This window comes from Sycon ciliatum, chromosome 4 (genome assembly GCF_964019385.1).
Source record: "Sycon ciliatum chromosome 4, ocSycCili1.1, whole genome shotgun sequence".
NCBI classification, from domain to species: Eukaryota; Metazoa; Porifera; class Calcarea; order Leucosolenida; family Sycettidae; genus Sycon; species Sycon ciliatum.
Window position 1 is genome coordinate 18,187,780 of NC_088646.1, and position 13,454 is coordinate 18,201,233.

A 13,454-nucleotide genomic window follows, 5' to 3' on the forward strand; every position below is an offset into this window, starting at 1 on the left:
AGAGTACTGAGACATTCGACGTCCTGACACCTAACTTCAACACATCTCCGTAGCGCTAACCGACAGCCTTCCAACTTGGAAGGTTCAAGGTTATGGAAAGACCAAAGAGGGGAAGGCAAGCGCAACGAAAACGAGCAAAAGCTACAGTCCCAACGGAACAAAGAATGTCGATTGTTACTGGACGATGACGAGACCAGTACGATATTTGACAAAGCGGTCTAACTACAATTCGAAGCAGCAAAGCAGCACACCACCCAACTTGGGTGGGTCATAAATATCAAAGATAAGTAAAGAAAGGGAAGCTTTGCGAAAACGAATTGTACAAGCCGAAAGCCAAACTCCTACAGTACTCCTCATGCATGACATTGTGATGGACTAGTTGACTACAAAACAAGTTGTTTCACACGACGTACGTTTCGCCGCATGGTTCGTGACGGCTCATCAGGTGTGCAATTTGAAACTCGGATGTTGAGCCATAAATAAATGTAAAAGAGAAAAGGACATATGGATACGAGTTAAGAGTAACTCTCCATCACTGTAACATGATACTATATACAGTCAGAAAGTGCAATAACTAGGCACAAAACTGACAGAGTACTGAGACATTCGACGTCCTGACACCTAACTTCAACACATCTCCGTAGCGCTAACCGACAGCCTTCCAACTTGGAAGGTTCAAGGTTATGGAAAGACCAAAGAGGGGAAGGCAAGCGCAACGAAAACGAGCAAAAGCTACAGTCCCAACGGAACAAAGAATGTCGATTGTTACTGGACGATGACGAGACCAGTACGATATTTGACAAAGCGGTCTAACTACAATTCGAAGCAGCAAAGCAGCACACCACCCAACTTGGGTGGGTCATAAATATCAAAGATAAGTAAAGAAAGGGAAGCTTTGCGAAAACGAATTGTACAAGCCGAAAGCCAAACTCCTACAGTACTCCTCATGCATGACATTGTGATGGACTAGTTGACTACAAAACAAGTTGTTTCACACGACGTACGTTTCGCCGCATGGTTCGTGACGGCTCATCAGGTGTGCAATTTGAAACTCGGATGTTGAGCCATAAATAAATGTAAAAGAGAAAAGGACATATGGATACGAGTTAAGAGTAACTCTCCATCACTGTAACATGATACTATATACAGTCAGAAAGTGCAATAACTAGGCACAAAACTGACAGAGTACTGAGACATTCGACGTCCTGACACCTAACTTCAACACATCTCCGTAGCGCTAACCGACAGCCTTCCAACTTGGAAGGTTCAAGGTGAGCCGTCACGAACCATGCGGCGAAACGTACGTCGTGTGAAACAACTTGTTTTGTAGTCAACTAGTCCATCACAATGTCATGCATGAGGAGTACTGTAGGAGTTTGGCTTTCGGCTTGTACAATTCGTTTTCGCAAAGCTTCCCTTTCTTTACTTATCTTTGATATTTATGACCCACCCAAGTTGGGTGGTGTGCTGCTTTGCTGCTTCGAATTGTAGTTAGACCGCTTTGTCAAATATCGTACTGGTCTCGTCATCGTCCAGTAACAATCGACATTCTTTGTTCCGTTGGGACTGTAGCTTTTGCTCGTTTTCGTTGCGCTTGCCTTCCCCTCTTTGGTCTTTCCATAACCTTGAACCTTCCAAGTTGGAAGGCTGTCGGTTAGCGCTACGGAGATGTGTTGAAGTTAGGTGTCAGGACGTCGAATGTCTCAGTACTCTGTCAGTTTTGTGCCTAGTTATTGCACTTTCTGACTGTATATAGTATCATGTTACAGTGATGGAGAGTTACTCTTAACTCGTATCCATATGTCCTTTTCTCTTTTACAATTATTATTATTATTATTATTATTCTCGTATCCGTTCCCAAGGGGAACTCACGACAATGGAGTGAAAAAAACATAAACAAAAATAAAAACATGGTGATGTGAAGATAATAGTGTTGCATACCTTGAGTACAAAATAATACAGATACAATCAGTGCTTCGGATGCCTGTAGACCCTGATATAGTAGTGAGCACAAGCACCGTCCACAAACGTAAGACAGTCCATATGTTCATGTGATGGCCGAGCAAATGTTGCCCCATCTCATTCGATCGGCCGCAAAGTCCCGAAGCGTGTCTAGGTGTCAATTCGTCTTCAGTGCAACTGCAGTTAGCTTGCAGTCTCGCTGAAGGGTGGTTACCAGGCAGGACCGAGGTGCTCCCTTCCTGTGTTTAGTTGTTTCCTCTGCAGTTAGGTATGCCATCATTGCTTGGTTCCCTGGTGTGCCGATTTGTTGGCGTAGAATGTGCCCGAGTAACCGCCATCTAGCTCGCTTCGCAATTCCAGATATTGCCTCGGTGTTGGTGAGCTTATACAGATCGTTGTTTGTGATGATTTTCGGATAAAGGATGCCAAGCATGTGACGAAGCTGCTTTCGATGGCTCTTGTCGAGGGAGTCTTCCAGTGCCTTTGACAAGCCTGCGCAGCCAATATTGTACGTAAGAATCGGGAGGACGTATGCGTTGTACAGCCTCATCATGGTGTTAGTTGTTAGGTGCTGTCGCCGGAGCCAAATCTCTTTCATGCGCCCAAATGCCGCTGTGGAAAGGCTAATTCACCGCGCTACATCATAGCATGATCCATACAAGGAGCCAAGTGTCTTTACCGTTCTCCAAGGCTCCTGTCCACGAATAACGAACTGGTGTGTTACTGCTGACTGTGCCGTTGGTTCTAGGTATATTCTGATCCATTCTGTTTTTGTAACGTTAACTTTTAAATCCCATGTGTTGAAGGTGCTCTCCGCAAGCAACAGAAGCTGGTCAAGATAGGCTTTGGACGTTGAAATAAAGTCTACGTCATCAGCATAAGCTGTTTCTGCCGGTAGGTGTTCATCTCCAGCTGGTCTCGGTGGCAGGACTGAACGAAGGTCACGCAGGGCGGCTTCGAGGTAAACTGTAAATAGGACCTGCTTAGTCCATTGGAAATTGCTACAACGGCTGTCAGTGCACAACGCTATGTGACTGGGTCTCTACAACTCCCGATTGCAGCGCAGTTTATATAAGGAGGTGTCAGCTTCAACCGACGGATTGCCCAGAGCTGCCAAAAATGTGGGCCAGAAGCTGACGACGAAAATGGTGCGCAAGTTTCCGGATGTTGCATCACCACCGCCAACCTCAACATTCACCTTGGCCTCCGTGCTTGATCCTAGGTTCCGTCAGTTGACTTTTTCTGGACAATGAGAAACCTGCAGCAGCCCAAGAGGTCATCCTTGATAAGCCGAAGGCACAGCAACCACCATCCAATGTCGAGCCTCCTACCAAACGTGCAAAGCCACCAGGCAGCTTGAGCCAGCTGTTCAAGTCTCGGCAGCAGGAAGCCCTGATGAAAATCAACGGTTCACCCTCGCCTGCACAGCTGCGCCAAGAAGTAGACATGTACTTTGAGGAAGCCGAGGTTGACGTGGAGGTAGATCCATTAGTGTGGTGGAAGCTGAAATTGTCACGGTTCTCAAACATCGCTGATCTTGCTCGGAGGTTCCCGTGCATACCTGGCACCTCAGTTCTGAATGGACTGTAGGACTCTGGTAGCCAATGATGCACGAATACATACAGCAAAGTGGAATAGTAAACTGAGCGCTGTCACATACCTGCTCGCCGTCCATCATCTGAATGAAAGAGAAGACGAAATCCGGTCCCATCGTTTGAAGGCCTGCCATATCGACACGAATCAAGATGGACATGAACCAGCATGGCTGTCAGCAAATGAAAATCATTGCTCTCAGGAGCCACTGGCTACAGTACAAGAGTAACTGGATTGAAACCTTACGACAACAACAACAACAACAACAACAACAACAACAACAACAACAACGACAACGACAACGACAACGACAACGACGACGACGACAACAACAACAATAACTCTTATTGGCCACAGGCCATCGTGAGAATAAAGACTTGAAACAATAACAAACACAGAGAACTACAGTATTGGGTTATGACCGTACAAGAGGCTGCAAAACAAATCAAAATCAAGTAGTAGTGCATCCACTGACCCTGTATGTGATTGCTGAGTAAGCCATGGATGATATTGTAGACAGCGGAACGGTCAACGCGAATCAATGCCTGGGGAAAAAAGAGGCAAAGACAAGCACTGTCACATCTGCAGGGGCGTACCCAGGGGGGGGGGGGGGGGGGGGGGATTTGAGGGGTGCGGACGACCCCCCCCCCCCCCCCCCAGATTCTCGTCTCGCACTGCACGTGCATACGCTGTACCAATATCGTGGTATCTACACGCTGCATGGTCACATGCATGCCGATGTAACCCCCCCCCCCCCCCCCCTGCGTACGCCCCTGAATTCTGTGACCCAATCATTCGGACCAAGTTGTTCACAATCCACTCACACGTGCTGCTCCAGGTCGTCGACACCAGGACCAAGGAACACAGCACACTGGCATCAGCACTGCCTAAAAACTCTGAATGACACAGCTATTCTGCATTGATTTTTCTTGGCAGTTTAGTTCAACGAGCTTTTAAACACAGTGTGTGACTAACCTGTACGTGCACTTCCTTGCCGATTGCCTCCACGATCTGCACCGCCTGCGCATCTTTCAGCGGATGAATGCGAACCTTGGGACAACACCAACACCCACAAGCACACATAGCCAGTACCAGTACTGAAGCTGGGACAAACACAAGCAACGTAACGCACAGTATGTGTAGGGAAGTTTCAAAAACTGTCGCCATTCTGCGTGCTTAGTACTGCTTACCAAAGACAGCAGGCCAAAGATGACGTGTGGCACTACAACGTGTTGGTCTTTCAAACGGTCGCAGAAGAAAGTGCAGACGTGGTTGACTGGAGAGCACAAAACGCACACGAACGCAGGCACAAGCCACTGGTGAGTCAAACAGTGCCAGTGAAGAATGAAGCACAACTCAAGAGGCATGACAGCACTACCCCCCCCCCCCCCCCCCCCCCCCCCCAGGGCTCTCCCTAAGAACCATGATTCACTGGATTAGCCATAAGTAAAAGGCACATACCGTAATGGCGCGTATAAAAGCAGGTGCTTACGGCCGTATAAGCCGGGGTTCAAACCATGCTTCTACGTCAACATCATCAGTCTGCCCTGTGCAGAACATACTGCCACGCATGTACGTGCACAATCATGTACTTTGCAAGGAGCGGCTTCTATTCAAACCATGCATCTGTGTCATGAAGCGCTTCAAAAAATCGGCTTCTATTCGAGTCATGCTTCTATACAGGTCATGCTTCTATACAGGTCATGCTTTTATCCATGAAACTACAGTAGATGTAATTCCACACATAAGGGCGCGTTCAGACTACCATGAACCCCGTCGAACCGTGAATGCCGATAAACCGTGAAGGACATTCACACTACCGATAAACTAACGTCACCGGTACGTAAGCTTTGCACCTCTCACCGCGGCGCTGAGAAGGGATTTTCCCTTTTTCACAGCGCGCATGCAGCCTGAGCACTTTTTTACTGCCGGGAAAACTTTACTGCCGCAGCAGCCACGGCAGTAAAACTTTTCCGCCGGTAACGTGCCACTAACGTCACGTGATCAAATCACCTTGGCAGCTTTTCCATTCCGTCACTTTTTATCGGTAGTCTGAACGCGCCCTAACCGGCAAAAAGATGTGCAGTGTTGGTACATGTGCAGGAGTAGGTTGTTGAGTAGCCCCCCAATACGGCCATCAGGGTGTCATGAATCGCATTTGCCTAAAAGTACGGTGACAACACGTGTGGATGGAATTGTGAAACAAAACGGGTGGCACTCCTGGGCTGCCTTTGGGGCAGGGGTGATCATGTAGCCAAGCGTTCGTGCTTGCTCCTCAACGTTGTTGCTGAACCTTGTGTCCATTGGTCTATTCAATGTCTGCCCTACTGTAAGTCAATAAATATTCGGCGCATATTTATTTTCGGCTACTAGTATTTCGGCCTGGTCATGTTAGGCAGAAAATTAGTTGCGGCCGAAATTTTGTTTTTGCAAGGTTCAGTGTGACAGTGTAACAGTTATACAGGCGACAGCAGTACAGGCCGAAAATTTGATGCGGCCGAAATGGGTTTTCATCCCTGGGAGGCCGAAATTTGAATGGGCCGAAAATTGGTCGGCTTACAGTATGCGGAATCTAATACACAGCCAGAGTTTGTTGGACTCGATAGCCCTAAAAGTGACTGCAGTTGATCAGAGGTAGCATACTAAATCCAAGCATAACACGGACACAGCACACTTGCTCACGTTCTGCCTCGTTCAGGTACGTGCCGGGAAGCGCGCGAATCAAATCAGCAATCAGGCGAGTACCACGTGCACGCATCTCTGCATCAGTGTGGATGAGCTCCGGGCTAACAATGACGATGATGATGGCGAAAAATGATTGTGATGACGACGACAACAGCAAAGACAGCGGTAACAACAGCAGCAACAATGGTGGCAGCAATAGCAGCAGCGAAAACGACATCAACCACATGTACAGAAAATTTGAGAAAAACCTTTCAAAACCGGCAGTAGAGAAACCATTCAAATCGCAACTAACAACCATTACGAGTCCATAACCAAGAGTCCATAATCAAGAATGCGTGACTGCGATCCATTTTTTCTACGGGCCAAATGTGCGATGCTGCCTTCATTGTATTGTGTAGCTTCATCCACGCAGTGCGGGAAATTAAATCCGTTGCTAAGGGCTCTGACGCCACGCTGTACAGTCACATCAGCTGTGTTTCCATGCTTGTATCACACTGTACAGCTGTCCCTACCTCAATGCAATACGCTTTCACTAAAACCACCTTGCTCACTTCAACTTTCTGTCCCGGTACCGTAACCTGTGCAATGGCTGGGGGTCAGTGCCAGAGATGCAGCGCATGTACATGTATAATATCGTACATATAGTACTACCACATTGTATGCTGGTATTCATGCATACATGATAGTATATGCACACACAGCATACGCATAGCATGCACACACAGCATACGCATAGCATGCACACACAGCATACGCATAGCATGCACACACACAGCATATGCATAGCATGCACACACAGCATACGCATAGCATGCACACACAGCATACGCATAGCATGCACACACAGCATGCATACATAGTATATGCACACAGCATGCACACAGCATGCAGGGCCTGGTTGCCAAGGCAATCAGTTACCCAATCGGCATACTTACGCCAGTGCGGTGATCACACCCTGGAATGTCATCGACTTGTCCACAAGGCCTACAGAACAGACAAGGAGTGGAGGAGAAACAGTCTCAGAAGCATAAAAGACTTTTAGCTTGGATGCTGCATACAAGACCTAGAGTTAATCTCAACATACATGTACCGCGCGGTTCAGTAGCATGTGTGCAACATGTAGACAGTGGTGATGGGATGGCAGGTCCAGGTGCGACGGGCAGGCAGGATAATGAATGCCCCCCCCCCCCCCCCCGCTCAGTGGCCTGTTGGACCGCTGCACTGACTGGTCTTCACTCAGTGTCATCTTGTTACGGCGCTATGGAACAAGTACAAACAGTCCCATTACTCATCCTGTGTCAGACCAGTCGCTGAACATAGTGGCGGAGGTTTGAAAACTTATTTTGAATTTCTATGGTTTCATACCATGAAAGCCTGTATGAGCGCTCCCATCCAGTATAAACCCACTGCCCGTGTGCACGCCAGGGTGCAGTGTATTAGGCACCGGCGGATAATGCTAGCATAATAACTAGCATAATGACCCATGTGGGGAAGACCGGCACTGCCCTAGCATAAAGCCTCCAAATGTGACCTTGTCTAGCACAATCGATGTGTGAAACTAGCACTACGTCCAGATGAAAGTGTATGCTGGATGCCACCGTTGCCAGAAGTGTGTTTGGCACTGTTTGCTGCGTTTACGGAGTTGTTCAAACTGCACTGACTTGTACTTGGAGCTAAATATAGCATTGTGCACACTTTTTGCAAATTTGATTTCCAAATTTGCAATGCTTGTCTTGAAGTTCAATGTCAATGATACGGCGAGTCTTTTCCAAGTAAGAACGGTAGTTTGTAATTAATTTGGCCTTCAACTTTAGCATGTTGAGTCGTTGTTGACAGTGAAATTAATTATAAAAGTGGTGAGTCCTTCGCTATGTGAGCAAACTAGTTGTACTGTCGTAGCTTGTCGTAATTTGTTGGCCAGATGGCAGCTACGGGAGACGGAGGCTCTGGTTTTGAAACAGAAGATGAGAGCAGTGAGAGTGATGGCTTTGTTAGCGAAGAGGGAAGCTCTGACTTGGAAAAGAACGCGGCAGCCGACAGTCTTCCAGCAGCACAACCAGCTGCTATTGCCCGCAAAAGGTCGTTTGCAAGAAGTGGAAAGTCGAGCGACTCGAGCCAGAATTTCGAAGCAAAGCGCGTGAGAGTGTCAGCTGGGAAATCCACCGCAGCTCCTCGACGCAGCACCCACGATCGGATAGCAGAATTCCCAGGCGAGTACCTCTCAGTTTCTGCGGGGAAACTCTACTGCACAGCTTGTAACTTGACGATCAGTATCAAGCACAGCATTGTGAAAGCGCATGTGAATAGCCAACGACATGTGCAAGGAAAGGAGAGTAAGAAGCGGGCGAAACTTCACCAACAGGCAATAACTATTTCGTGGAAAAAGTTTTCAAGTGAAAGCACGTCTGACCTGGCGGGAAGCGGTCTGTCACAAGCTGTGTCCGAAGATGTTGTTGTTCGGCGGGCCAACGTTGTTGAGGCTTTCCTAAAGGCTGGAATTCCGCTCAGTAAGGTGGATTACCTGCGCCCTCTCCTGGAGAGTGGTTACGGACGTTTAACATAATATATTATAGCACTCACATGGCTCAGCTGATTCCATTCCTGCACTGCAAGGAGGAAGATGAATTAAAGAAGGAGATATCAGGTGCACCGTATGTGGCTGTCATATTTGATGGAACTTCCCGCCTGGGAGAGGCACTTGCAGTGGTTCTGCGGTATGTGGATGCGGATTTCAAGATTCATCAGAGACTTGTTCGCTTCCATGTACTGGCAAAGAGTCTGGCAGGTCTGGAGTTGTCACAGGAGTTGATCACTGTCCTATCTACAAAACTTCAACTGTCTTCTGGGAAAGTGCTCGCTGTGGTCCGTGACGGTGCCGCTGTTAATGGAGTAGCAGTACGGAGTATGCAGGAACTTCTCTACCCACAAGTCATTGATGTCAAATGCGTGTCCCACAGTCTGGACAATGTCGGGAAGCGCTTTGAAGTGCCACTTGTAGACGAGTTTGCTCAGTGGTGGATCAGCCTATTCAGCCACAGTCCTGCAGCACGACTAGCATGGAAACAGCGCACGGGAAGAACTCCGAAGACTTACAGTGCCACTCGTTGGTGGAGCCGTTGGGAGGTTCTCCAGCAAGTTCTTCAGTGTTTCGGTGACATCCAACCATTCGTAGAAGAGCTGACCTGCTCACCATCTGCACGCCAACACCTGCTGGATATACTGATGAGTAACCACCCAGCAGTTCCCAACAGCAGTGATGTGTTCAGGATGGAACTTGCTGCCGTTATCGATGGCGGTCGTCCGTTTGTTACGAACACATACACGTTGGAGGGAGATGGACCACTGGTCCTTAGCGTGTACGACAAGCTGCAGGAGATAGTTGAATCCACTGGTGACATGCACTTCCCAAACACCAAGGCAGTGGCAAAGTCAATTTCTCCAAACAACCAAGCACGCCAACAAGAGCTTATAACCACTGCAAAGCAATGTGTACAGCCCGCCCTCACCTACTTCCGATATTACGATTTTCCCACCAGGATGGTGATCTTCGGTATCTTGTCCAGATGTACAAAGGATTGCGGCTTGGAAACCCCACCTTTGTGCGTGACACCAACCCAGCAGTAGCGCACGTTGATCAACTTCGGGAGCTGCCGTTCCTTGACCATGATGAGACCATTGACGAACTCAAGCTCGAATTACCTGTGTACAAGACAGCCTGTGCCAACTTGCCTCCTGATGACATCGACATGCTTACTTGGTGGCGAAGGCAGCAGCACCTGCTGCACTGGAAGTCGGCTGTTCAGAAGATCCTTCACATTACCCCATCATCTGCTAGTGTGGAGCGTGTCTTCTCCCTCCTGAAAGCCTTGACAACCACCCAGCAGGACAATCTCCTTGAGGATCAACTGGAGCTTGCTCTAATGTTGCAGTACAACAGAGGCCGACTTAGCCATGAAGTATAACTCATGCCATGTGTGCAGCTAACATTACCAGTGCGTGTTATTCAGCAGTCCAGTAGTTTCATTCCCCACTTCTGATGAGTCTGAGTCGATGCTACCTCAGCTGGAGATACAGTTTTAACTTACTGCACTACCCCGTTTTAACTCTCGTTTCCTCTGCTTCTTTGAGCAGAGTGTGCTTAGTAACTGTAACATTGACCGTTCCACCACGCTGAAGAGAATCAGTGAAACTCTTAAACCGCTGTACATGTATTCTCTGATGTTTCTTCAATTTTCTTTGTGTGTTATGTTTCCACCGTGTTTGCCCTGTGATACTGCCATATTCCGAGTGACTGCATAGGGAAGTCATTATTTCCCACCGCATGGATTGACATTTTTGTAGCACTATCGGCACTGCTAGCATTATAACTAGCATAATCGCTCCAAATAACTAGCAGTGCTAGTAGCACAATTTCCTCATATAACTAGCATTATCCGCCGGTGCCTACAGTGTATCAACACTCTTGATCCGTTTTCCAGCCCATGTCTGTGAGAAGAGCTATGGGTGCACAACCGCACAGGCATCCCGCGCTGTTGTTGTTATTGTTGTAACAAGGAATATCAAAAGAATAGAATTGATGAACATTGATCAATCAAGCAAATAATTCTTTATCAGGTCTCCTTTGCGCTGGCCTTAGATTTCCTCATTCCAAACACTCCAACACGGTCTCCTTGCTGCTACCGTCACTTGAAAGGTGAGAAATAAGTGTGATGTATGATGGTATTGTGATAGATTGTGGGAAAAAAAGAAGTAAATTATCGTGTCCGTTCCCAAAGGGAACTCACGACGGCCGCTAACACCCGGTAAACCCTAGACTACTGTAAAAGCCATATATATAACGAAGTGCTAACTCTAACGAGTTAACGAGGAGAAATCTTTCGTTAAAATAGAAATCGTTAGACAGAAATCGATACAATACTGTTGCTATTGAGCGTTGCGAATGAGTGAGAATCGTTACCTTTGGTACACGTAAACCAGTCAATTTTAGGAAATCGTAATAATTATATGCGCCACGTTAGAATTATGGCTTTTACTGTTTTACAGTAACTTAGATTGTGATTTTGAAGAAGGGCTGAGGCTTCCTGCAGCTTCATCTGTGAAAAGAATTCGGGTGGACACATCCATTCCCATAGCGCTGCACATCACATCCGAACCAGTTCCGTTATTTTTACAACGTTTCGGCACTTGGCCATCGTCAGGTAATAACAATGAATACCGTGGAAGCCACACAAGAGCAGTATATACGCAGAGTGTAGCGCCAAAAAAGATGCGAATAATGTCACCTAGTATGCAGAAGGGGGGGGGGGGGGGGGGACAGAGAGAGAGAGAAAAGGCGCAACTAGCACATCACGGAGGAGAAGCAGCAGAAGGTAGCGCGCATTGTGCTCTGTGAATGGCGTTACGCAGAGTGTAGCGCCAAAAAATAAAATGATGCGAGTTATGTCACCTCTATACAGAGGGGGGAGAGAAGCTCTCTGTCCCCCCCCCCCCCCCCTTCTGCATACTAGGTGACATAATTCGCATCTTTTTTGGCGCTACACTCTGCGTATATACTGCTCTTGTGTGGCTTCCACGGTATTCATTGTTATTACCTGACGATGGCCAAGTGCCGAAACGTAAAAATAACGGAACTGGTTCGCATGGCCAGCAATCGAGGACATCTGAGAGTTGTAATTTTTGTACTCCTCCGAGGTGTGATTTTTGGCGTGCTGGGCCAAGCACAAGGAAGCCATCTGCAACAAAACTGCAGAAAATGGTTGTTGTTTGATCCTTTGGTGTAATCTTTGTTTCTAGTCGAAGCTAGTTGCTGTTTGGAGCAGAAACGCTGAAATTGACTATTTTCTGCATGTACTCATGTACTCAGGCATGCAGTCTCACTCGTATTTTAGCTCTTTTTTCTGGAATGGATGCTGCTCTGCGCCCCTTGGTGAACACTTCCTGCGCTCGTGGAGCAGCTGAAAAGGATCACTGGTATGTCTTGTTCCTGGTTCGAAAGTGGAGAGTCGACTTTTGTGCCTTGAAAAGGGAGTAGAGAGCGATAAAGGTACGTCTGTGGCTTATTTCTGAGTGCTCCTCGTACATTTTTGATCGTGATAGAAATTCTCAGACCAAAGTCAGACCAAAGTCAGCGCGATGATGGCCGTACAGTTTTCTTGTGGATTTTTTAGTTGTTTCATCTCGTATCTATGTCAGTATCGTGATGGTGAAGTGGAGAGGGTGATTTTCTTCCTCTAGGCTTCGTTCGGCCGACTTTGCTTCGTCCTCGTTGAAAAGTGATCCTGAAAAAAAGGTCGATTCGCAAAATTATGTTGATTTTCAATGTACGTGATGACATGCGATTGCTGGCTATGGGATGTGATGTGCAGCGCTACGGGAATGGGTGTGTCCACCCGAATTCTTTTCTTAGATTGTGATGTTGCACATAATTGCACAATAATGTTTGTTGTATGTGTGTGCCAACTGGTTGTACCGTACTCGGCAAATATTTGTCCAAAGTGTAGTTCACAATCCTTTTCTATTATTGATTGATTATTGATTGATTGCTACTTCAAAGTATGATTGTATTATAATAATAATTATACTAGTACACAATCACTCATGTAGAATGCAAACGACTTAGGGCACTCACATTTCGATAAAGACGTAATTGCATTCGTACTATTGTCACCCTGAAGGTAATTGTCGATTTGTAGTCTTTCAGCCATCGTAAGTGGTTGTAAGAGTTGGAAGACAATAGTTGGCTCTGCTTTTTCTCCGAATTTCACGAATACAATTTTGGAATGTAGCTTCAAGTTGCAGGTTGGAAACGAAACGGTGGAAACCTATTGTCTCCCTTGAACTGACAACGTGTGCCAGAAATGGCCTTCCATTCCGACTGCACCGATACAATATTACTGAATCAGGAAATTTCCAAAACGGCAAAAGCAGCAACACCCAAAATAAAAGTAGGATCTGCTCAGCGGTATACACTGTCCATGATCTGACACGGATTTTTCAAACTACCTTTGAAATAATTTATTATTTTTTTTCCATCATGCATGCACGTGCTACCCCGTGGATCAGTTACCCCGGCAACAGCAATGCGCGTCCCAGTGGCGTCCTGACCCTCTGCATACATGCATGCATCTGCGCTGCTCGGGGGATCCACCGACCGTGCTTTGGGCAGATACACGACTTTCAACCTGAGTCAGTGAGTGACGATGACGAGGCTGAGG

The 13,454-nt window shown here is 47.1% G+C and overlaps 1 protein-coding gene across 2 annotated transcripts in view; it reads right to left on the reverse strand.

Moving 5' to 3' along the window:
* Nucleotides 1–13,162, reverse strand: part of LOC135814796 (MMS19 nucleotide excision repair protein homolog) — a 39,004-nt gene extending 25,842 nt beyond the window's left edge. For both annotated transcript variants that reach the window (XM_065327968.1, XM_065327967.1), the window contains exons 1-7: nucleotides 12,869–13,162; nucleotides 7,176–7,224; nucleotides 6,238–6,341; nucleotides 4,746–4,831; nucleotides 4,531–4,605; nucleotides 4,031–4,100; nucleotides 3,623–3,684 (exon numbers count right to left, since the gene is read on the reverse strand). In XM_065327968.1, coding sequence (XP_065184040.1) covers nucleotides 3,623–3,684; nucleotides 4,031–4,100; nucleotides 4,531–4,605; nucleotides 4,746–4,831; nucleotides 6,238–6,341; nucleotides 7,176–7,224; nucleotides 12,869–12,944 — 522 coding nt within the window. In that variant the 5' untranslated portion in view covers nucleotides 12,945–13,162. The remainder of the gene's footprint in view (nucleotides 1–3,622; nucleotides 3,685–4,030; nucleotides 4,101–4,530; nucleotides 4,606–4,745; nucleotides 4,832–6,237; nucleotides 6,342–7,175; nucleotides 7,225–12,868) is intronic.
* Between the last annotated feature and the right edge of the window lie 292 nt (nucleotides 13,163–13,454).